At 37.7% G+C, this 25,017-nt stretch overlaps 2 protein-coding genes and 1 long non-coding RNA gene across 7 annotated transcripts; 1 reads left to right on the top strand and 2 right to left on the bottom strand.

Moving 5' to 3' along the window:
• Nucleotides 1-94: 94 nt before the first annotated feature.
• On the top strand, nucleotides 95-24,672 carry LOC134819745 (6-phosphofructo-2-kinase/fructose-2,6-bisphosphatase-like). 5 transcript variants are annotated; one of them, XM_063829870.1, is made up of 14 exons: nucleotides 95-175; nucleotides 698-731; nucleotides 1,045-1,163; nucleotides 7,345-7,485; nucleotides 7,666-7,762; nucleotides 8,380-8,449; nucleotides 19,424-19,555; nucleotides 20,104-20,284; nucleotides 21,216-21,332; nucleotides 21,519-21,672; nucleotides 21,889-22,005; nucleotides 22,298-22,376; nucleotides 22,575-22,699; nucleotides 24,288-24,672. In XM_063829870.1, exons 3-14 carry the CDS (start codon nucleotides 1,082-1,084, stop codon nucleotides 24,481-24,483), a joined length of 1,491 nt encoding a protein of 496 aa, XP_063685940.1. In that variant the 5' UTR covers nucleotides 95-175; nucleotides 698-731; nucleotides 1,045-1,081; the 3' UTR covers nucleotides 24,484-24,672. The 5 variants fall into 5 exon arrangements, with proteins under 5 accessions (XP_063685940.1, XP_063685939.1, XP_063685942.1 ...); XM_063829869.1 differs by lacking the exon at nucleotides 698-731 and having other exon boundaries at nucleotides 101-175; XM_063829871.1 differs by lacking the exons at nucleotides 95-175; nucleotides 698-731 and adding an exon at nucleotides 3,851-3,908 and having other exon boundaries at nucleotides 1,117-1,163.
• LOC134819746 (uncharacterized) lies at nucleotides 12,981-14,379 on the bottom strand. The gene is made up of 2 exons (XR_010160795.1): nucleotides 14,271-14,379; nucleotides 12,981-13,758 (listed from the first exon to the last, which is right to left on the bottom strand). It is a non-coding gene; the product is annotated as an uncharacterized LOC134819746 (long non-coding RNA).
• Nucleotides 15,871-18,418, bottom strand: LOC134819812 (sushi, von Willebrand factor type A, EGF and pentraxin domain-containing protein 1-like). The gene is made up of 6 exons (XM_063829961.1): nucleotides 18,352-18,418; nucleotides 17,747-18,184; nucleotides 17,084-17,239; nucleotides 16,731-16,874; nucleotides 16,375-16,566; nucleotides 15,871-15,881 (listed from the first exon to the last, which is right to left on the bottom strand). Exons 1-6 carry the CDS (start codon nucleotides 18,416-18,418, stop codon nucleotides 15,871-15,873), a joined length of 1,008 nt encoding a protein of 335 aa, XP_063686031.1.
• Nucleotides 24,673-25,017: the final 345 nt, after the last annotated feature.

Here is a 25,017-nt window from a genome sequence, read left to right as displayed (position 1 = left end):
TGTTTTTATTTGCCACAACTAAAAAATTATTGGTACTTGGAAATGAAGTTTTATTATCTACCACTTGCAACAGTTAACTGAATTTTCACTAATTAGCTTCTACAGATAGCATGGTCAAGAAGACAGAGGAGGTTTCAAGTATTTCAAAAGAGATGAAAGTCTCTAATAAGGAAGTGTAAGTTTAATGTCCGAGAAAATTTTTGATTTTTTTCACCGAAAAAAAAAGTTTTTCCAGGAGGAGAATATAATAATACAAATTCTTTGATGCTTCTTCTAGTCATTTTAAAAAAGTACGCCACTTTTCTGACGCAAAAGCAAAAAAATCAATGTCGGCAACGTTCTCCGTGCTGTATGTGTACATTATTAGACTTAATGTGATTACTTTATGTGTAAGTATACACGGTGAATATCCTTACATATTCGAACTTCTTAATACCTTCAGGTGTATAATATCTGAATAACCTCAATCTAGTCTACACCAGTTTAGTCATAATATAGTTTAGTCGTATCTAACCGGTCTCCGAAAGGTTGCCGGTAACCTGCCTTCCGTCCAACATGTGGGCTGTGTTTTAATAATCGACAAAATTAGGGAAGATCACAGTGGGTGAACATCTGATGCCACGCAGTACGATTATACATACTGCATATTAAACGGGAAATTCTATAAATAAACTAACTGTAATGTCTAATATTTTAGAGCTGAAGAAAACTAGTTACTACGCTAATAGTTAGTAAGTAAGTTGCTGGTTGCAGGTTTATTAATACGTGATATCCGTGCAGCTCTGTGTTTTGAATGGATTTGATTTCCGTTCCGCCTATTTTAAAAGCACTGTTGATATTAGTAAGGGTAACGGTCATGTTTTTAAAGATTCAACAATCTTATCCTCAAATCCCTATTTGCTTATCCTAAAGGTCTTCTGATTGGATTTGAGACTTCTGCCAGAGATTGTCCTCATTAAAAAGCAACAATTATTAAAACGAGATCGCTGTAGCAATCTCAATTTATCATAATTTGTAATTTTTATAAATTTAAATTATTTGCAGACATCAGTACAGCAGTCCAGTTGTTCCACGTCGTGCTATGTTCGAAGTACAGAAGCAGCTTGCCATAAACACTGGCAAGACCAGGAACACAGCTTCGGGCAATCTGATGGAAACGTTAGGTTTGTGAACACTGAGTAGTCAGGTCATTGATATATTTAGGTACGGTGAGGCCAGGGTGAGGCCAGTGGTAAAAGTTGTAGTTCCATTCCAAACTTTGTAAAAGCTCTATAAGTGGAAATTTGTGATTTGAACTTTGAAGCGCCTCATCGGAATCATTGTTAGTACTATAGGACTAATTTGATCCACGATGTATGTAATTGTCATTGAGTTGTCCATTATTATATAAATATTTGGGTAACGTCACTATTTCGAAACTAATACATCCATGCGCGCAATGCGCAAAGTCGAAAATTATAACTGACCGAATTATGGGTCTTCACCACAATATCACATCCACATATTTGTAACGCGCTTAGACAAAATCCTGTTTTCATTCTTGCACGACGGACCTTTTTGTTGTTTTCTGGATTTGTTGCAGTTACTGATTATCGCAAATGTTGCCTAAACTTCACATCAAATCGCGTCTTACGCATTTGATTACTGTTTTCTTCAGCTTTCGTTACACTGTTTGTCCTCGCAAAATCGCATGATTGAGTTGAACTCTGTTGGTTACACAGACCAGTCTCCAATAGCATTGATACCATGATATTAATATCATGGTATTAGTCTCTGCTGACCGTTTCTAGTTTGCTTCTTCACGATACCCTCTGACAGGAAACGTCTGTCATGTTTGGCGCCAATATTCAAATTACAATTCGCGGATTTAAAATCATCAATCACCGTACTTGCGAATGGTAGATTTGGAATTTTCAAATACTAGCTATTTGGCTAGTAACAAAAGCATATTCTTTTGTAGTCTAATCGTCTAGAAGGAACGCAAGGTCCTACATAGATATCCGATAGCTTCACTCCCACATAATCAAATTTAAGAGTAATTTAGCTGTTCAGTGTATGCGTACTTCGTAGCGTGGTGTCGTTGTAACGTTGTCGGATAAGTTCTTGTTGGGGAAGTTCTTTGTCCAACTAGGGCTTAGCTGCTGACACAGCCTTTATTAACGGGTCTTATAAGTTTCAGATTATCTGGTTACTTGGAGCAGTTCCTTTCTGTTTTCTACCGAATACCCCCCGCTCCCCCCCCCCCGCTCCCCACCCGTAGTTTTATAGTTTTATTATAGTGGCACCAGAAATACATCCCACGTCATCCCTCCGTAATGGATAAATATACACAAAACTTGTTACTGCAGCTATGTACCTGACCTTGCTATTAAGCTAATTAGAGGTGTACAAATCTACAAGTTAAGATAAACAAATTCAGCAGGTGTCCCAGTTATCTTGCTAATGAGTTTGACACTTGACAGTTAAACTTATTAAACATTGGAATTGGTTTGTTTTCCACCCTGATTTAAACACTATTATGGATTATTGTGGAATTTGATTTTATAAAACATAATCTCACTGTAGCTCTCCTTGCTCAATATTTGATAGTTCATGATTCTGATGGCTACAAATTCCCGTACCTTCTGGCATCACAAACTGACATTTCATAACAACACTGCGGTGTTATTATACAAGTTATACAACAACACACGTTATGGTGAACGACAAGTTTGTGTTATAATAATTTATAGTAGTTGTACAAATTGCACCTGATACACGCCTTCGTACGTGTTGGCCTGCTGCAGCAGTCGCGCCGACACGTACGCTATTGTTTGAGGGGTTATTTGGGCAGTATCGAGATAGCCCGACCACTGTCCGCGGACAACTGTCCGCGGACAGTTGTCCGCAGACAACTGTCCACAAACACCTGTCTACCAGATCATTTTACTGCATAATAACAGTATCCCCTGAATCAAGCAGGGTTCACATCATCCCCTGAATCAAGCAGGGTTCACATCATCCCCTGAGTCAAGCAGGGTTCACATGACCCTGACTTCGAGGACGAGCAGGGAACCAGGGACATAGATGCATTACACCCAGGACAGGACATGGAGCTCTTCACGAGGTTTTGCTGGAATAGGAAGTCTCGAGCATTCTCTAGGGAGGCGGTGGGTCCATTAATTTCGTCCATTAGACAGAAGAGTACCATGTCAGGAATTGGAATAGTTGTTGTTGTTGATGATGGCAACTGATAATACTTCACCAAAAACGAACGACTTATATACCACATTTTAATCGTAATCATTTATTTCATTGAGCAATCAATATTATGATCTGGTAACCAATCAACTATTCACAAACACCTGTTGCTTGATTCAGGGGATACTGTTATTATACAGTAATATGATCTGGTAGACAGGTGTCTGCGGACAACTGTCCGCGGACAGTTGTCCGCGGACAGTGGTCGGGCTATCTCGATACTGCCGTTATTTGTGCCTCTATTTGGTTTTCTCAGGCAAATTTGTCAATTAATTCCTTAAGTTCTGTACAATCACCACCCTTTATTTAATTAATTTTATCAAAATCGAATTACCGCTTTTTGTCAGAAATCTAATGTTATTCTTATCCAAATGCAAATGTAATTTCGAACATTGTAATTTGATACTTTGGATAATGTGCTTGTATCAGTGCATGCTCATTGCTTAATAATCACTAGAACAGTAATACCTCCAGTAGCTTATGATAAACCTCAATACTTATGTTTGATTTGTTGATCTCTCTTTAGTTTTTCTAAATGTTAGCACGTGCAGCAACCACGTGACCATAGTAACCACGTGACCATAGTAACCACGTGATCACAACTCGTCAGGTGATGTCTATAAGCTCCAGCCCCGGACCTCGGCGTCACTCCCCCTTTATTGTTCAAGGTAATTCACATTATTGGGGCCCATTTGACGCACAAGTAATTTAGTCGTCAATGTACCTGTAATTCGTGTTTGTTGGTGCTCTGTTTTGTTATCTCCCCGGCAGAAGAGGTGATGATATTATTGGTTCAGACTTCTAACTTCTATTATTGTTTGTAGATTTTCAAAATTTCTTGATATTCGGGATGGTTTAAAGAGATAACTGAACGGTGTTTAGGACATTTGTTGTGTTTTAATTCCTCCTCCACATTTTGTCGATATGGCACTGATAAAGAAGTTATTTGCATCACCCTGGCCTGGGCCAAAGCATGATGTCAAATGATAAACGTGTAAATATTCGTGACGATGTTCGCCATAGGGACTTTGTAGTTTGTACTCAATACAATATTTCTCCTCGAAGCCGTATTAGCGATCCTTAATGTGTTAGGCCAGAGTTACGGCTGTTATTCATACTGAGATATGACAAGAGATGAAATTTACCAGTACAATACAATGTACATAATGTACAAATTATAAAAAAATACAAATTCTAGAATAACCTGAGATCTAAAATACAAGTGCTGAGTATTTGCTAATTATTGATGAATGATGTAGTGTATTCCAGAAGTTTTGGGTTATCAACCAATTTTGTTGTAGTACCGTCGCTGTCCTGGCTTTACCACATTGCTGTTAACACTTTGTTGTTAGTCCGGAGTTAGTCGTAGTGTTCCCTCGTTATATCTCAAAACTCTTCCTAGCCTTCTGAATCCTGAATCTCCTATTCAAGACGGGTAAAATTTTAGATCGATTAATTCTGAAATTAATTTATACCATTTCTCCATGTAAAGATAAATATAACTCCGGATATAAAGACAAATGGTAATTTGAAACTTATATACCCTACTCACCAAATGTTGATCTCCACGAGAAGCCTGTAGTTAGTTCCTTCTGGAACACTTCGCTTACTCTAGAAACAAGGAGAAGTTTCCTGAGTTATAATATAGTTAATCCTTGATTACTTTAATCAAGAATAATAGCACAGACCAAAACTAATTTATCATTCGCGTATCATTTCGTTCTGCCAAATGCCGATTGCTTCACAGAGTAATATACACAACGCATAAGATTTGGAGGTCTCGGGAAGAACTCATCCTTGACAAGTCCGCGAAGGTCAGCAGCATGTTTTATTTTAATCAAATCTCACGAGTCATTAGATGAGATCTTCTACAGGCTACTAAGACTTCCACAGGCTAATAATATTAGTACTAATAATGTTTATAAACACTATTTATAAACACTAATACTGTTTATACTCCAACATATCCACGCTACACTTCTCGTCGTAGCGGTTTTTCTGTTCTCTTGACTCGTGATATTATATATAGTTAAAGCTGCCAAGTTGAAGAGTGTCTTACGTTTGTCTTTTGTGTTTAGAACGATATCCTAGCTCAGTCCCAAACAAACTAAGCACGAGTCTTTGTTGGAAGCACAGTGTGCTTTATCTTTTGTTTAAATCAATAAATCATCTTTTTCATTTTTTATTTATCAATTTTGTGCAAATATTCTTTTTAAGATTTGATCTATTATATTTTCGTTATATATATATAATTATGTAATAAAGTTATTATATTCGTAAACATTGACTGGCTAATAAGTAATAAACCAGTCCCCAAACAAACAGGCATGATGACGGACAAGTTATTAAAATTATCGCACTGTGTAAGTTAATCACGGCTTCACACCTTGTTCATATAATTTAAATCATGACGATATCTTTACATGATGTTGTTATCACAGTAACAATGAGAAGAGTGATTTGTATGTACAGAGCATTATCATGTCACAATTGTTATTCGTGCTCTTTATAAATCAGTGAGACGCATCCGTGCTATGCAGCCAGGATTTGGAACGACCAATTCAGGTTAAAATACTCACAACCCATTACATTCACTTACAAATTTTCCGCAGCCATTCCCTTCCCCCAAATGGACATACATAATGTGTGAAACAAAACCCCAACTTACTGCGAACCCCGATAACCTTAGGTTGACGCATATAAACAAAAGTTAAAATAAGATTGTGTGATGTTACTAGTTTACTACTGGTTCTTTATTTAGGACGGTGTCTGGTTCCGCCCTCGTTACGTGTTAAATTGAGTATCATGAGATCCGCCCTTGTGTCCACCCTTTAAGGAAAGTACCGCCATTGTGTCCTCCTCCCTTGTCCTCCCCCCTCGCCAAACTCTGCAGTAAATTGGGGCTTTACTCTAATTCGATTGGCTGGTACGAGAGCCAACAATCGTAACGTCACAACCCGTGTCCCTGAAACACTGTTTACTTTTGTTTGGGTTTTGTTTACAATATCTATTGATAATAGTGGGCAGGGTAGAGGGTACACAATGGTCTTTTGTTTAAACTTTAAGTTACCATAATATACACACAACTCATAAGTTAAATAAAGGACTATTGTTCTGCCTTGTAGTAATGAGTATTGATTGTACTTATATGCTCATAGTTACAACGCTTTCCTTTACGGAGCTGCTTAACGTCGTCTTATCTGGTTACAGTTTCACTCAGGTTTAAGTAATCTCCATATTTCATTTAATTAAATTATGTATTATTGGAAGTTTGACAGTTATCATAATAATATTCGATAACCTTCATTTAATTTAGTAATGTATTATTGGAATTTTTATACGAGGGGGGGTGGGGGGGGGGTCAGTGTGCTTAATCACCCAGCCAATTAAATTAGGCGTCCAGCATGTTCAGAAAGAACAATATAGGTGTTTTAATATTGAATGGGCGTGGTCTAAAATATTCGAATTTTCACATTTTGGCGACGGAATCCTCGAACAAGTAAGTACAGTATGCCATCTGCAAAGCAATAACTCTCAAATATAAAACACGGTGGAGGTATAAGACCCAACGTTTGCAGACTGACTTTTGCCCCCCCCCCTCTGTTTTTATAATTTATCACAATAATAATCGATATAAAAAGTCTGATTTTGTCAATTTTAGACAGGTTGTATCAAGTTGTGTCGGTTTTATGCGGTCGATTCAAAGTTTTGAAATTACCTAAATCTGTACCTCTAAAATTAGCTTTTTTAAATGAAGTTTAACACCTTGGGATAGAAAAGCAAAAATAATGGTCATGAGCGATTTCATCTGCGCATTGCTCGATCCTGAGCCTCTGGCTGTCTTATCCAAAGATTAATGAAATATTACAATGTTGGCTGCTCAACTCTACTTAACTGCTTTACTGTAAAAAACAAAACTGCAAATATCGACTCTTCTTCTAAACAAACGATCAACCGCAACAAATTACGAACAAATTGACTTAATCAACTGTTACACTCCTTATTATGACATATTTAAAAACATATTTTAACATATTTTAAATGTTAAATTATAACTTAATCAAACATACATATTTTACGTATTTTAACATATTTTACTCCCAGGAAAAGAGAGGTACACGCGGGGTACCCCTATGAGTTGTGCTCAGCAATGTTACGCCATGGTGGGGCTACCCGCTCGAGGGAAGTCCTACATAGCCCACCGGCTTGCCAGGTACCTCAACTGGATCGGAATCAAGAGTAAAGGTGGGGGAGCGCGAGCTTTCATTGTCATATTATCTTCTTTTGGTTTTTAAAAAGTCAATTTTAGCAAATATATAGATAAATAACTGTAAAAAAATCGAAAACGGATAAAGATTTTTTTTTCGACAAGTGAGATTTGATAACAACTCACTGTTGTCTGATTATAAAAGTTGACCCTTTCAGTTTTCAACGTTGGTTCAGTTCGGAGGGAGTTGGTTGGAGTTAACATGCCGTGTGATTACTACGATCCTAACAACACTACCGGAGCCCAGTCCCGCAGGTATGAGCACTGTGTTGTGGTTACTATTGGTTACTATTGGTTACTGGTTACTATTGGTTACTAGTGGTTACTATTCTTTACTGGTTACTATTGGTTACTAGTGGTTACTATTGGTTACTGGTTACTAGTGGTTACTAGTGGTTACTGGTTATTTGTAAACCTTTCTAGAGCTGTGTTGTGGTTACTATTGGTTACTATTGGTTACTATTGGTTACTATTGGTTACTGGTTATTTGTAAACCTTTCTAGAGCTGTGTTGTGGTTACTATTGGTTACTATTGGTTACTATTGGTTACTATTGGTTACTGGTTATTTGTAAACTTTTCTAGAGCTGTGTTGTGGTTACTATTGGCTTATTGGTTACTATTGGTTACTATTGGTTACTATTGGTTACTGGTTATTTGTAAACCTTTCTAGAGCTGTGTTGTGGTTACTATTGGTTACTAGTGGTTTCTATTGGTTACTGGTTATTTGTAAACCTTTCTAGAGCTTTCTCAACCTTCTGGAGTGTGGACCTTGCTAGACTTTGTTATACTTCTCAACTTATTCTTAAAACTTTAAAAGCTATGTGATGCTATCTCTGAGTCAGCAATCATCCTATATAGTAAAACCCCTCAGGATGGTAGCGAGTCATGTTCTAGATACGATTGTAGACTGGTTTAAAGCGGATCCTGATAACAGCGTTGCTGTGAGTACACTTATTTTTTATCAGTTGAAACTGACAATATTCTTATTTCGTAAATCATTCTTATGTAAGCCTCGTTATAACCAAATGTACACTCGACGAATGGTATTAAAAGAGAAGACTTTTGTAATTCTCGAATAGATGAAGAAGTTCGAACCATAGATACTTCAGTTACAAATTTGTGAAATTTTCAATAATTGAACTGTTTCTGTTGACTAATATCACAACTACTATAATACTGGGTATACCAACCAATGTCGGATAACCCCTATTTCTGTCAGTACTTGTGATAGTGTACTACTACTACTATGTCGGAGCTAAGTCCGATCTACGCCAGATAACCCCCTCCATATATCCCTGTCCCGCATCAGGGTTCGCAGTTCCTCTCGCAGACAATACACTATCAAACAAACTTTAGAGTTTGTTTGATAGTGTAGTGTCTGTGTTATGTGGAGACCAATAACCCGGGGTTGCCGCAACTTTAGTACACCGACCTTACACTACAGTGTAGTGTACCTAAGACTATGTATCTTCATTCTTCAGTTGATAAACCCTGTCTTTGTTTAACTAGTCACTGTCTAATTGGGGTTTATACCTGATTGTTTGTTTTATGGTTCTCTGTTTGTGACTACAATCTGATGTAGCTTAAACGTGCACATTCTAACAACCTCTGCAAGGTTCTATCCTACAACATTTGGGAGAATGCTTCTCAACTTCGCTGTTGCTTTTGTTATTATGGTGTTCCTGGTGGGTGGGGTTAAAAAGTCATGCACTAACAACAGACTGATTCTGGCCCAGACCCAGATGAGACAGACTACAGGTTATTATACTGTTATCTTTTTTTTACCTGATATCAATGATATTAATACCCACCGGAGAGAGCAACTCAATATTTAAAACTGTGGTACCAGCCTTGTGAGTAATGTGTATGATTACTTCTTTCTCTTATTTTAAGTTATAGTTGTAATTCCGACTGCCTAGAACCCTGTCTTGAGACTTGAGTTATACATTACGAACCCTTATACAATATACAATATACCACAAGCCTGTAACCTTAACTTCATATACCTTTACACAGGTGGGGCACTAGACGTGACGGGTCTCAACCTGAAAGAGTCTATAACAGTACAATGTAACCATGACGACAAAGTCAAGACCTTCATAAACAAGATTAGACGTATTGAGGGGGTTGTGGTGGAGAGCATTGACTATCATAACCCTGACCGAGGTATTTTATCCAACTGTTCGGCGGTTTTTCTGATATATATATCAGAATATATATATTCTGATATATATATATTTGAGACATTCAGTGAAACAGTAAATATTCAGTGAAACAGTATATATAATACTGTTGTATAAATACAACAGTTCGGTTGATGATAGTTTTGAGTCAATTTCGTTCAAGGATCTTTTAGATTAGAAAAAGGGTAAATTAATAAATGGTAGGCAAAAAATTTCTGGAGGTTTCTGATTTTACATATTTATATTTCTCAGAAATCCAAAAATTATGTAAAACCAGACACTTCCTGTTCAATATTAAGTTGCCTAATTGTTAGGTAAGACTGCGATAAATTAATAAATGGATTATTTGCCCATTTAAAAAATAAAGATGATCTAGGTCCAACTTAATTCTTATCTTAGAATCTAAAACAGTTACTTCATGAAGTGCATACCCTCAATAAAAACACACCCTAGGTAATAACACAGGTAACACCCTAGGTAATAACACAGGTAACGGGATGTTATCTATCAAGTGTACTACGGACGGTTTCTTCCCCGACATCTTCACTGACATCACCACTTGGTGTGCACTGGTGAGACTACTTTACCGGCTTGCTAACCGCTGGCCTGCCCATCTTACAGGAATGCCATGAATCTCCTCGCACCTTAAGATAACGTTTCTCTTGTCTCATATACAGACCTGATTGAGCCAGGGATATCAGGATGGCCCTGTACCCGAAATCCTAATGCTATGATTATGTCCCAGGATTATTGTCTCTACTAGTGTAACCCGTGCCTTCGGCCGGGACTTTATTGTCACAGTTGCAATGTAAAAGTATACAACCGCATTATATATTTGATATCACGCATAACGCTGTCTTATGAAAGTATGAAATCTCCCTACAGTTGAAACAAAGCGGCCGCAAGAGTGCGCTCTAAGCTTATAGTATTACGCGTAATTACGTGGGGCTAAACTAATTACGGTACATGTTATCCTCCTCGTTCTCTCTCCCATCCATTTATGTCACATTTCTGGAACAAAATCATCAATTAAACCACTTACCACCGGCCGATTTTTATAAAATTTGCTTATGGGCTTCGTCAGAGTTTTGTCAGCACTACCGAAAAACCAGTCCCGTAACTATTACCGTTTTTTTGTATAACCGTTCGGAAATTACACACAGACAGACAGACACACAGACAGACACACATTCTGGTGTTATTAAGTTGATGATATCCTGTTCAAACTCAATTAATTGCAAATTCAACCCTCGAACGTCCAGCCAATGCACATACCCACAACCCTGTCTCACTGGATGCAATACTCAGGGCTGCACGCCGATACCAGAGGATGCTAGATACTATTGGTCAGTTTCCTATTCACCCTCTACCGTATCTGTTCTGGAGAGTGAAACTCCCATCACATTCGATCTGGACAGGACAGCCAACATTACCTGCCAGGTCATTTTATTATGTATTATAACAATTTATAATATTATATTTATAATATTATTACTTGACAGCAAGACAATGTAAATGATATCCTGGAGGGCTGAACACTTTCAAGTTAAGCAGTGAACTGTTACAATAAATGTAGTTATTTGTAGCTGTGAAATTAGTTAAATATTAGGTTATATTGATAAAAAATATCATGCAATATACAATATACATCTATCTTTGCTTGTACTTATTGCAAGTATACAATTAAGCGATCCTAATCTTATTCCGTTTATACTGGTTACGCTATAAGATTAGGATGACATGTCCATTCAATTGACCGGGCTAACGATCCAGCCATGCAGGATCCTAGCAACTCTTTTGAACAATCACGTACCAAATGTATGTTGTACGTGTGTAATCACGTACCAAATGTATGTTGTACGTGTGTAATCACGTACCAAATGTATGTTGTACGTGTGTAATCACGTACCAAATGTATGTTGTGAGCCCACTTGTCCCACTTGTCCTTTAAAAACCCGAAATCCTGACTTCGTAATCTAAAGGACGGGTACGCAGTTCCGTACGGAAATACCGGCTACACACAAACCCGGTGTACGGAGACGGGCTGGCATCCCGGATATACTGATCTAGTACATTGTGTTCCGGGCTGTAAGGATATCACAGGTTGGGTTATGTTATCTGGTTTGTTCGTACATTATTGGTTAATGGTTATCTCGAAATGGAAATACATTTAAAAGTTTAAAGTAAAACCCCGATTATGGTATGTATATTTAAACCTCAATTTGTGAAAGGAAACAGAATGATTCCTCCCCCAGGAGACATAAAGAAAGGTATCACAGAGCAGGCCCCGTACCTGACAGCAACTAGCAGCAGACCAGCGGCAGGGAGGCCCCCCTTTGTATCGGGAGATGTGATACAGTGGTTCTGCCTACAGGGGTTCGTTTAATATAAGGGACCCTTCACCTGTTTAATTACATGTCTAAGGGACCCTTCACCTGTTTAATTACATGTCTAAGGGACCCTTCACCTGTTTAATCACATGTTTAAGGGATCCTTCACCTGTTTAATTAGATGTTGGATTGAGCCATGCGTTCAATCTTTGAATGTAACTAACAGCACTTCATAGTATGGAAAGCTTTTATTAGATTCCTGCAAATGTTACAACTTTAAAAAAAAAACAATTCCTAATCACTTAATCACAAACCCTGACAGGTTCGCCCTAGTGGGAAGTAGCGCGACCACGTGCAATGCCGCGCAGGTTTGGACTGACCCGGCCCCACTGTGTGTGGGGAGTCTGAGTACTGCTGTGGGACTTACAGCGAGCTCCTGGGCTGCTTTACTGGTGTTTTCTTGTTTTTTAGTTTGAAGAATTGAAGATATACCTGGGTTCGAATTTGGATTGTTTTACTTCTCATGCATTTTGTGTTGTTGTTTTTACTGATTTATGATTATTAAACATCAACTCTATTTTCATTTGTCACTAAATAAAACGCGGATAATATTGTCTTGCTAAGGGAATTTTTGAGGCCCAGGAAATTTTGAGTAAAATAATCTACTACAATTAACCAAAAAATGATTGATTTTGGACACGATTAACCAAAAATATATTTCTCTTTGTTAAAAGTAAAGGCGCTAAATTTATATTGTCATTGAAAATGTACAATGTACATTATGGTATTTAAACATAAAATGGGTGATCGAGCCATGCTCAGTGCAGATAAACCTTTAATCTCACTCAGGCCCAGGGTTATCTATATTCTTTAGTAAGCTACATTCCTGACAATATATTGTATACATGATGACGTCATGTACTCAATGGAGCATTTTATCATAGACAATAGAGACAACATTCTCGGATTACAAATTTCCTGATCGTAATGTACTGACTCGAAACTGGAAAGCTCTTTGAATATCTATTCAGATTTTTCTAGATTTTACTATCAAAATACATGTATCACAGATTTAAATGCATAATTTATAGATTAATGCTGAAATTCTTGTCTTTAAAATAAAAGGGAGCAGTAAACTAAGAATTCATAAAATTAAATCAACGAAGAAAATTAAAAAGAGCTAAAATCGACACGAGCCCAAATGTTGGCAACCATTTTTACAAACTGCATTAAAAATTCATGCATCAACAGAACATCGTTATAAAGTTATATTTATAATAACACATGTCACAATCGGTATATGAAACTGTAAAATAACTGACAATACTATCATTTCCATCATCCAAACAACTATTTTCTCTCAGCTCCAATCTATATTTCACATCTTTCATCTTTAATATTCATTCTCAAATTCTTCACCTGCTAAGTCCTCCGCATTTGAAAACAGAACTGTGCCATAATATGACAAGCCAGGGTTATTTTGCCTTCATAGATAATCACTCCTAAATCTGATGTACTCTGATTCGTTTCTCTAGATCGAAAAAGGAACTACGTCAAGGTTCCGAAACCCTTTTATTAAGGACACGGCCCAATGGCCCATCAGCTAGCTACCCTGAATGCTCATTATAAAGTCTGACTCTGCCCCTGCTATAGGTTCGAATACAGGGTTCCGAAATATCATGACTCCCTCCAGCTCCTCTTGTCTTGGTGGGCTCTCGTCTGGTTGTGGATCAACCCCTGAAACAGTGGGGTAGTAACAAGTAGTGCACGTGCAAAGAAAAAGCAGGGTAGTAACATGTAGTGTACGTGCAAACAGCGGGTAGTAACATATAGTGCACGTACAAAATGAAACAGTGGGTAGTAACATGTAGTGCACGTGCAAACAGTGAGGTAGTAACAAGTATTGTACGTGCAAACAGCGCGGTAGTAACATGTAGTGCAAGTGCAAACAGCGGGTAGTAACATATAGTGCACGTGCAAAATGAAATGAATTTGTTACTTGTATAATGTATAGTATGCAGGTGGTATTTTTAGAATAAAAATATGACAGCTTTGAACTGGATAAAAATGATGAACCACAAAAGAAAATCTCAATCAGATCACGGAATAACTAACGCCAATCTGTCCTAAAGTTACTTTAGAAGTTAATTTTCACCCGTACATAATATGCAAAAGACTAAAATAGGCTGAACAACAATTCATTGATTCTTTAAAAAGAAAATCGCTAATCTATACAAAGTATTACTTACTATTTTTGCTTTTCCTCTTAAAATTAAACATCTGCAAAGATCGCGTTATCAAAGACAAGAATCGGTCATAAAAACAAGATGGGTTGGTCATGGTTGCAAAGTGAATACACAAATCAACTACAGCTATACAACCCGATGCACGTGTGGGCGTCACGTGATGTCATGACAACAGTGCACATTCGCTCAAACCACGCTCTGAGTAGTGGTCACGTGACTTATATCAAGACACGTGGCTTACTTTCCGTGTGTCAATTACAAGGGCGGGCTGCGGATATTATGCCAATTCTGAACACGCTTTGCTTCTTTTAGATGTCTGAATGGATTCCGCTGTAAATGGTATAAACGCGATCTCGAATTAATGGCGTGAATATCACAATCAATTTAATTGGATTTAAATGAATTTGATTAGAAGTGGCTAAAAATAAGCAAGAAAATTCAGGTTATTATATACAATTACAAAGGTGGCTGCATATAAAGCAGCTATTATCAGCTTCCTCGTTTCTCACAAAGTATATAATATAGCTATATTAGAAATTTAGAAATGATTCACTATAATTGCAGTCTTGGGCTGACTCCACCGCATGGTTACAAACTTGAAATTACAATAAAAATGTGCAGTAATTAGTTAAGTACTTTCCCACGCCCAAATCAACGAGACAGGGTAAATTTTCAACCTTTTTATCTGAATGGGTTATTGAACTAGCTTGATATGAAATGAGTTTCGTGATTGCGGTTACCAAAAAATCTCAGTTTTTTTTTCACGAAAGAAAGCTCAATTTACTTGGGACGATCGCATTACCGTACACTAGTCTGCCATAAATTATTTCCCTCTTCCTAAAGAAATGCTCTGAAAAATGTGGAATAAAAAATTTTTTAGTCCCTTCCGTAATCGGTTTAACACGTCATAGATATGGTCTAAAAATTACATTAACATAATCAATATATATAACGAAAACCGGGATCAGAAGAATGAATATTAAATAAAAATACAAGAATCGTGATACACAACATCGGACATCTTAAGAAGTTAAGATATTAGGTCACGAAAATGATGTCTCAATTGATCCGCGAAACCCCTGAATAATTCGGTAAAACAGAACTATCAATTTTATGTTTATATACATTAGGAAATTTTATGCATCGGAAATCTTTGCAAAGAAAAGTACGTCTTAAAGATTGCAATTGCTCGTCTTGCTAAAGTTTTCCCACTCAACTTCTAAGATATTACGAGTTCATAATTTATCATTATCAATAATTCAAAAGTCTTTATTTATAAACAACTAGACTATTTAGTGCGAATATTTGTAATCACCGTTACCATTTCGGGACTGTGCAAATTTAGTTAATATAAGATACACAGTTTTTTTTCACTGCATTATCACTATATCTAAAAGTCTAAACTCTAGGGTCTTTTTTTATCTGACTTCATAAGAAGTTCTTGAATACAATAGTTTCATACAAATAGGTCCAGCGTCTTCATAATTTTATGTGATCATAGTTCATTAAACTGATAAGAGTGTTGCGGTCTTTTCAGCAGAGTTCTCAAATGCCTTAAGGTTTAAAGTTCTGTGACTTTATCAGGATTCAGGGTCTCTACTCTCTAAAGGTAACCTGAAATGATAGTCAGGTTATAAAGTTGTTATCAACTGACTACAGCTGCAATAATTGATAAACACGATTTCACTATATACTTTCAGAATGAAATTAGAAGTTATTTGTTATCGCTTTTAATTACAATATAAGGATTCAAGGATTTTTAAATTACCATACACAATTTTTGCACGGCTAAATTTGGTAAATGTGTAATTACCTTGAGTCAGGTTGGCCCCCATCTCGAAATACTCACGATTCGTTTACAATTGCTGAACTTACAATTAGCTCGTAAAAATGTATTGTAAACTTACAAACAGATTATGGAAAGAATAAGAGAGAAAAGCAAACCCTTAATACAGCCCTAGTGCTTCAGTAGTTTGCTTTTCCCGATTAAGTAGTTAGAAGGGGCTAAGGTGAACTTAAATAGTATACATTATAAAGTATTAATATTAATTGTTCTTTTATGTCAATGAATCCAAAAATCTTCAAAGCATTATTTTAAGATGCTTACCGCATTTTCTACACTGTGGTTGTTGGGACCAGGTACCAGTATGCTGACACGTGATGCTTGTTTCGCCCATCAGAACGTAGCGCTTAGGTCTGACACACGTTACGTTAACAACAGTGGTCTCCGCAGTTGTTTCGTTCAGGGCAGAGGGAACTTCAAACTTCTTGTCTAACTCTTCCTTTTCACAGCGCCCCGCTGAAAACATTTTCAAGGGTAAACACTGGACTTATTTTGAAGGGTTAATTAACTATCTTGAGTAAGTCTTTGTGATACTGTGATAGGCTTCACATAGGAACAAAATTCGTGTTATGAAGACGTTATTGAAATATATTTTGACTTATATATTAATGGAAACTTACCACATTTGGTGTTCCCATCTTCCGCTACTTGTTTTTCCCCACAATTATCACATTGACTGGCTCCCTCAGAACTAATAGTGTTATCATCACATGGTACACAAACTGTTGAGTCAGCTGATCTATACGTTCCCCCTCGGCAAGGCTCTGGAATAGATTCAAAATTAACAATTTACGCACCTGTCGTGCATAATATTATGTATATCTAAGTTCATTATTTTATCAATTTTACTGAAATTTAATTATGTCAGTTAGAGTCATATTATGGTATTCTATAATTTATGGTATGGGCCGATCATTCAAAAAATTCCCCTTTCGAATTTATCAGCAAACAAAATATTTCCAAATTTATTCACCACATTGAGGTACTGAAGACCAGGATTGATCTGACTGGCACGTGACCACCCCCGGACCGTTCAGAATGTACCCTTCGGAGCATGTGACAGTGACGTCAGTGTTCACGTTCACCCTTTCAATGGGTGATGCATTTAGTATGACGAGCACTTTGCATTCTGAAATACAAACGAATGATCAATAATGTATTCATATTAGAAGAAGAAACTCTTACTTAAAGTTTTGCCTGATTGAACTTTTTTGCTGTGTGCCAATGCAACCATTAATCATCTTATTAAAAGGTGGTATATTATGTTGTTATACAAGGAAAGTTTTTGGTAAACTCCAACTGTGATGATATCACCGAATATGCAATGCAAAGCTGAATTCTGGCAAAGTTATTACAGACCAGATTGGAAAACAAATTTGATTTGTTAGTACAATAGAGTACTGCCGAATCTTATTTCTATCATATTTGTTGGGCATTATTTTAGTTAAGTTATACAGTCAAACCTCTATATACCGTGCCTCTCTTTACCGGGTATCCTGTTTTGTGCAAGAAGGGTGACTTATCATAGCTCTCAGTGTATTTGTTTGGCCTGGTATATAGAGGTTTTACTGTAACTTGACTTATCTACTTATGAGTTCTGACTTAATGAAACTTGTCACTTATTGTATTTCTGCACCTGGTTGTGGTCCGTAGTAATCAGATGCTGTGTCGACGGACCAGAACTTTATCTTTGTCACGTCTCTATTCCAGTACGTGCTCCAGTCACTGCCACTACAAGTTGATTGAGAGAGCAGTATGTTGAGCACCTCCACCTCGTTACAGTGTATCACTAGTCTGACACCTGCAGTTCTGGTTAGAGTGATACGCCAAACCTTGTCAGTAGGAGAGGGGGGATTAACAGGGAGGTTAATCCAGAATGTGCCGCACCAGGATACCCAGCATTGTGGAGTAGAGAAGAACCAGAGGCCGACTGCTCCTGCAAACTCTCCCCCAGCAGAGTAGAGCCACACAGCCACTTGATCGTCACTCCCCAGCACACTATTGGTTTTAACTTCTAAAGGTGTCGACTCAAGATCCCACTCTATTTCCACCTCACGTTCGACTGGTAACCAACCTGTTAAATGTATGTTTAACTCTTGACTACTGAGCAACGATTAATGTTATCATGAATTTAAAGAAGAGGTGTTCTAGCAAAATTGTAAAAGAATTGTGAGAACGTCGCCCATAGTTCATTCTTAGAATTGTAAGAATGTCGCCCACTAAAATATTATTAATGAATACCTTCATTTACAGCAGTAGTTCTAATTATCTCCCCTGCAAGGAAGATAAGAAAGCAGGAACTCGCCATTCTCTAACGATCTCTGCTGTCTTCTCTTAGTCTTTGAACTTACTTTACTTTACAACAACCGAAATATTGAGCGGTTTAATTGAACTGAGCTAATGAGAAATGAGGGCAGGAACTGTGCTAGCTAATTGTGCCGAGACCCTTACCACGTGGTTTTACGTGGATCCACCCAATCACAACACCGTATATCTGCTCATGCCTCCAGCCAGCCAGTAAGAATAAGAAGACTCTCACCCGGACCCTCATAACTCATCTACCTTCTGGGTTGTTAAATATTGAACGGCAGGTTTTCATCTGACAATAGCTGCTACATCTATATAACTCCTTTTTTCTTGTCTTATTAGCATTTAGATCGTCAAGCAGTCTGAGGGGGGGGGGGGGGGGGGGGTAAAGGATCACAGTAATATATTATCGCCGCTTACTAACCAGGTTAATGATTATTCACAAGATCCAAGGAACCTCTCAAAGCTGCAGACAGCTGCAGTAATGAGTTGGGCTCCGTGGTTCCTTTTTTGATATGCATCCTCTCTTTGTAGTCTGTAATTACCGGGCGGACCAAGTAATTTAGTAATTTATTATGATGTGAGGCGTTTCAACGGCTCCAAAGGTAGTTTTTAATTAACATACTAATTTGAGCGCCAAGTTAATCATGGTTTCTTTGAATGTAGAATATGATTTATGGAGCCTGCAAAACTTCAATTTTAAGTTTTAGAAGTGTTAGTAGCTTAGGGGTTTTTCGTGATCAAAATGTATAAGTGAGTAATCAAAATAATAACTGATTATGGGGGACTTATAGGCTCTAAAGATTTAGTTTATTAACGAAGGATTGAAGCCTAACATTGCGTGTTTCCCTTCGTTTCCAAATGCAATATATAACTGATGATGATTAGATACACACAGCATAAATATTAATCATTTAGAAACCCCCTCCCTCCCCAGTCGAACTCCCATCCGTGATTACATAATAAAATAACGACCCCTCTAATATTGATTTTCCCCCTTTTTCAGATTCTAGACGCAACGAACACGACTCGGGACCGCAGGGATCTCATTCTAGAGAAGATCACACCAGAAGGTATCCAGGTCCTGTTTATTGAGAGTGTACTGGACGATGTTCAGATTGAGGAGATGAATATTAGGGTAGGTGGGTTTGAGTGCAGTTTTAAAAGTTGTTCAACTGTTAACTATTTAAACTTGCGAAACTTTCACTGTTTTCAGTACATGAAAGTTTTTGAAACAAAATTATTTCTCAGTCTCAGTCTAGCTGCAGTGATTTATGTTATCCGTATTGGTTTCTCTTTTTATCTTCCCTGTTCAAAGTACTGTATAACCCTCAGGAGCACAAGGTCCGTTGTGTTTAAAGTACTGTATAACCCTCAGGAGCACAAGGTCCGTTGTGTTTAAAGTACTGTATAACCCTCAGGAGCACAAGGTCCGTTCTGTTTAAAGTACTGTATAACCCTCAGGAGCACAAGGTCCGTTGTGTTCAAAGTACTGTATAACCCTCAGGAGCACAAGGTCCGTTGTGTTCAAAGTACTGTATAACCCTCAGGAGCACAAGGTCCGTTGTGTTCAAAGTACTGTATAACCCTCAGGAGCACAAGGTCCGTTATCTTCCCTGTTAAAAGTACTGTATAACCCTCAGGAGCACAAGGTCCGTTGTGTTCAAAGTACTGTATAACCCTCAGGAGCACAAGGTCCGTTGTCCGGACTACCAGGGATGTGACCCTGATGCAGCTTTCAAGGACTTCTCAGAACGGATCCAGAACTACAAAAAGGCTTACGAGGCACTGTGTCTTAATCTGGATAGAGAACTGTCATTTATTAGAGTTTCTAATATCACTCAGTTTCACATCAATAACCTCGCCAGTAAGTCATGATGTAAGTTTTTGATTTTTGAAAACCTTTGCAACTGGCAACGTCAAATTTGTAAACCGCCATCACGCGTTACCCCGAGTAACAGGAAATATAAACAAATTTCCAAGATATACCCCATGTTTACAAACTCGAATTTTCTGATTTATAATTCTATTGTTGATAAGCTCCCCCAATACCGTTCGTCACATTATTGCTTTACCTTTCCATACCCTACACTGCAAGACGTACAAAAGTCATAAGAATCCTTATTATATTATATCCATAGTTGCTTCAGTACCGAATTTACAAATCATAATGAAATTTTCAAAATATAATTAAATTTTTGCAAACCTCGTACTATCAGAAAATTATAGAATATTCCAGGAATTACCCTCAATAAAACGTATCTAGAATAATTCTTGTATTTCATTGAATTTGTACCGCGATAAGTTGTACCTGGTTTTGATAAAGACAGAGTACACCGTTTCAACCTAATTAGTACGCTGCACAGTTGCACATTGTATTTGTCAGATACGTGCACAATTATTCTATAAATAAAGCGTATATTTATCTTGCACCACATTTCTTGTTTACAATTTTAGTTCCAGCTGACGTATTTTCTTCTTTTGGTTGGGCTTATGTTATAAGTTGGAACGTATTATGAAGGAGTGTTAGTTGATAATTAGGCGCGACTTCGCTCCAATCATATTAGTGTTGTTTGTCTCTTTTACTAATCATGTATATCATGTATTGTAGCCGTTCATGTATAACAGTTTCATATGCTGTTGGGAGGAAGGGTTTTCATTTTAAAACATTGATATCCAAACCGCAAATGATACAGTAGACCGTTTACCACAAAAACATAGATAACATAGTATATTATTTCTTAATTCCATTTTGTGCGTCGACACTTTATTGGTAATTCTTATTAATTATACGATAGGTACGGTACAGTCGAAGTCTGCCTATTTCCTGATGAATATCCGACCTCATACCAAAACTACGCTCTACCTTTCACGACACGGCGAGAGTCAGTTCAACGCAGAAGCTAAAATTGGCGGTAAGATAATATTTTGCTCTGCATATAACTACATAACTATAACGCTGTTCCATCAATCTATTATGGATAACGAGTTATTTATTTGTTGGTAACTTAGAAAATTAAAATTCAACACAACCAATATTGTGTAACCATTTTTAATTTGTTTGTAGTTATATTTATGATGATATCGGAATAAATACTCAGGGGACACCAATCTAACGGAAAACGGTATAAGATACGCAAAGAAGTTGGGGAAATTTGTCCAGGAGAACAATCTTACGGATGTTCCAGTGTGGACTAGTATTATGAAGAGAACTATCGAGACATGCTCCCATCTTCCTAACCAAAACGTCCAGAGGTCAGTTCTGAGAACACCTACTCACCTTTGAGCCCCTTCATCGCTGGGCATATTCTCCCTTATCACCAAAATTAGCGCTCATTTTTCCGAGCTTAGCAGACCTCACTTGATGCCAGTTCTAATCAATTAATACCTGACTTCGTCGAAAGGAAAAAAATCAAAATGTATCTGAATATGTAACCAAAAAAGTACAAGAATTAACTGAAATTTGCTCAGGTACAAATCTTTGAACGAGATAGACGCTGGGAGATGTGACGGTCTAACTTACGAAGAGATAGAGGATCTGTATCCGGAGGAGTTTGCTCTCAGAGACCTGGACAAATATAATTACAGGTTTTATCACGTGACCCGGATATATTCAAAATTTTTAAGAAATTACAAATTGTTGTTGGAAATTTTAAATTTTTCACTCAAACAGCTGAACTGGTAGGAACTGATTTTACACTAAACAGTCACGGTGTATTGTTGACAAACCGACTCACAACTGTCTATAGTTTCCTGCTGTTAATAATGTGGGTTATGGTGATCATGACTTGCGAGTAATGAGTATCCCACTTAAACCCCCTCGCCCCACCCACCCCCACCTCCACCCCCACCCCACCCCCTCATTATCATGTCTCCCCAGGTACCCTCAAGGAGAATCGTATCAGGATATCTGCTGTAGACTGGAGCCAATTATCATGGATCTTGAGAAGCAGGATCAGGTTATTTATTTTCTTCCAATATCTTAATCGATAAGCGTATCCGATTTGTCACGGTTCATATGAATTTTATTGTTTTTCTACGTTTCTCAATATGGTTCAAAAGTCGATTTCTACAGATTGTAAAGATATATGTTATTTGACAGAAATCATTTAATTTGTATCGTATAGACAAGATATTTGACATAATATTTAATTCAGATATTGGTAATTTGCCACCAAGCTGTGCTGAGATGTGTTGTTGGCTACTTCCTCAACCTATCAACTGAAGAGATACCTTACATTAAGATACCCCTGCATACCGTCATCAAGATAACTCCAGTAGCGTAAGTTGGAAAAAGGATTAATAGTCAGAAAGTAATACCAGATCAATTGATGTGTAATATCGAATGTAATTCTCTTATTTTTTCTGTTTAGAAGGCTGTAACGACTAAAAAGTAACGATTAACAAGAATTGCGCCGGTTAGCGGACGCTAGATTTCCATCGCCCGTAATTAATTACAATTAACAATCGTTTCATATTGGTTAAATTACCAAATTTCTTTGGGGCGTTACAGAGAACAAAATGGAGGGATTGCCGTTGTCAATTATTTGAATCGAAAGTTAAACGACCGGACACCGTAGCGCAGCCTGTGCGGTGATATGCATGATGCAGTTAAAAGGACATCTGTCCGACAGCGACTCTTGTCCGACTCAATATGTTACCAGAAAAAAAAGACATCTGTCCGAAATTGTGATCTAATTGCAATACGACACATTTCCATTTTCCAATTAGAGACATGATCTGAACTGAGATATGACCTGAGCTGAACTCTTTACTCTACCATAGTTTATTTTCATTTGATGTCAAAAATTGGACAATAGTTTAAATGTTGGCTAGTTAGAGGCGGTCCGTGTAGGCCTTACACTGTGCTTTCAGCAATACTCATATAAATAACTGATCTCCATACCGCTCTCCTGTGTGTAATGTAGGCTGTGATGTGATTGGCAGCTTGTTACAGCTTGTTAGTGTACGGCTAGCATGATCCTGTCCTCAAATAGTCAATCACGTATCGATGGATCAGATCTCAATGGATCAAATCAGCATTATATTAGGACTGTGGGAGCAACGTCACAAGATTACACGTGAGCTTGTAAAATACGAACGTGATCTGAAATTGCAAATGTGATCCGAAAGTTGGACAGATGTCGCCAAAAACGACTCCTATCTGACAGCGACTCTTGTCCGAAACCGGTAATTCGACTGTCGGACAGATGTCACCCAATAAAATCTGTGGTAGTTAATACAATGTGAATCATAATAAAATGTATCGTTCATTTCGTCTAAATATAATGAATCAATCTATGGGCAATCATGTTCAACATGATAGTCATAACATCATAATTTATACAACAACATAACGGATTACTAATATCGGGTTGCACCAAGCACCCACAACAAAATGAGAAGTTTGTATCGCATGAAGTTAACGAAAGCTTAAACGACAAATATCAATGCGAATCAAAATGTATAATAGCGAAAAGAGATATACATGCGCGCCGTACACGATTTATTAGCTCGATTCTTGGTATAGAGTACACCTTGACATAAAAGCATTGTAAAATGCGCGCGCGACCATCAAAAGATAATTTGTAAAGGAGCACGTGTTTGCGGAGGTTAATGCATGTTTTGCTTTGTGACACGACGAAAAACCTATACCCACTATACCCATTCTCAAATCCTACCACTTCTAACCATCTATTGCCTTTTTAGGCGATGGAAAAAATCGTCCATTAAATACTGCAAATATCATGGGAATTGGGAATTGACATTGTCTCGTAAGTTATGAAAAACAATATGATAACGTGATTAGTCCACCCATCTTTATACAGAAGGATGTACACCTTCAGGTACTAACCTTTCTTCTTTTTCAGATACGGTTGCGAGAAAGAAGAGATAACGTTTGGAGTGGACAGTTCCGTCAATACTCACCGGGCCCAACCAACTCAGGAGTCGATAGAACAGAGACTACTTGCTCTGGACGTATCTATTGTAGACTCAGGGGACATTTGCAACTCAGACTCACCTGTTGTATCTGTTAATGGAAACCATAGTGATTTAAGGACGTAGAGACTTTGTGGGAAATTAGAATTTAGGGGATCAGTTTTTAAAATGAACAGGTGTTTTTAAACAGCTCGAAAACGAGGAGTGAAGTTTCCAATTTGTAATTAGGTTTAACAAATTCAATGAAAAACTTGGCGTTATTTGGAGCGTTCGATGTTACTTAAAAGCAACGGCCAATGAGTATTTTACTATTATGTACAACGGTCGACCGAGTCATCGGCATCGGCCTCGGTTTTACCGAGGAATAGCGATTTTTCCTCGGCTTCGGCCTCGGTTAGGAGGACAATTCCTCGGTTTGCCTCGGCCTCGGTTAAAAATTAAGTTGCTATTCCTCGGCCTCGGCGAAATTGTTCCACTTGCAAAGGTCGACCGAGTCCTCGGCCTCGGCCTCGGTTTTACCGAGGAATATTGATTTTTTCCTCGGCCAACAAAATGAAACCTCGGCAAAATTTCCTCGGCCTCGGTCGCAAATCCTGCCCTCGGTCGACCCTTGATTATGTATTAGTCTTACTTGGGGGTCGTTCAAATATTACTTAATCA

The sequence above is a fragment of the Bolinopsis microptera genome, chromosome 8 (genome assembly GCF_026151205.1).
Source record: "Bolinopsis microptera isolate Bmic1 chromosome 8, MBARI_Bmic_1.0, whole genome shotgun sequence".
Classification (NCBI taxonomy): domain Eukaryota; kingdom Metazoa; phylum Ctenophora; class Tentaculata; order Lobata; family Bolinopsidae; genus Bolinopsis; species Bolinopsis microptera.
Note: the sequence above shows the minus strand (reverse complement) of the source record. Positions and strands in the feature narration are given on the sequence as shown.

Bases quoted from the DNA above. Each gene is read 5' to 3' on its own strand.
- LOC134819812 (XM_063829961.1), bottom strand. From the start codon at position 18,418: ATGGCGAGTTCCTGCTTTCTTATCTTCCTTGCAGGGGAGATAATTAGA. The intron at 18,185-18,351 runs GTATTCATTAAT...TACATTTAACAG, and splicing joins AACTACTGCTGTAAATGAAG to GTTGGTTACCAGTCGAACGT. The intron at 16,567-16,730 runs GTAAGTTTCCAT...AAATGTTTTCAG, and splicing joins AGATGGGAACACCAAATGTG to CGGGGCGCTGTGAAAAGGAA.
- LOC134819745 (XM_063829869.1), top strand. From the start codon at position 111: ATGGTCAAGAAGACAGAGGAGGTTTCAAGTATTTCAAAAGAGATGAAA. The intron at 7,486-7,665 runs GTGGGGGAGCGC...TGACCCTTTCAG, and splicing joins GATCGGAATCAAGAGTAAAG to TTTTCAACGTTGGTTCAGTT. The intron at 22,006-22,297 runs GTTTTATCACGT...ATGTCTCCCCAG, and splicing joins CTGGACAAATATAATTACAG to GTACCCTCAAGGAGAATCGT.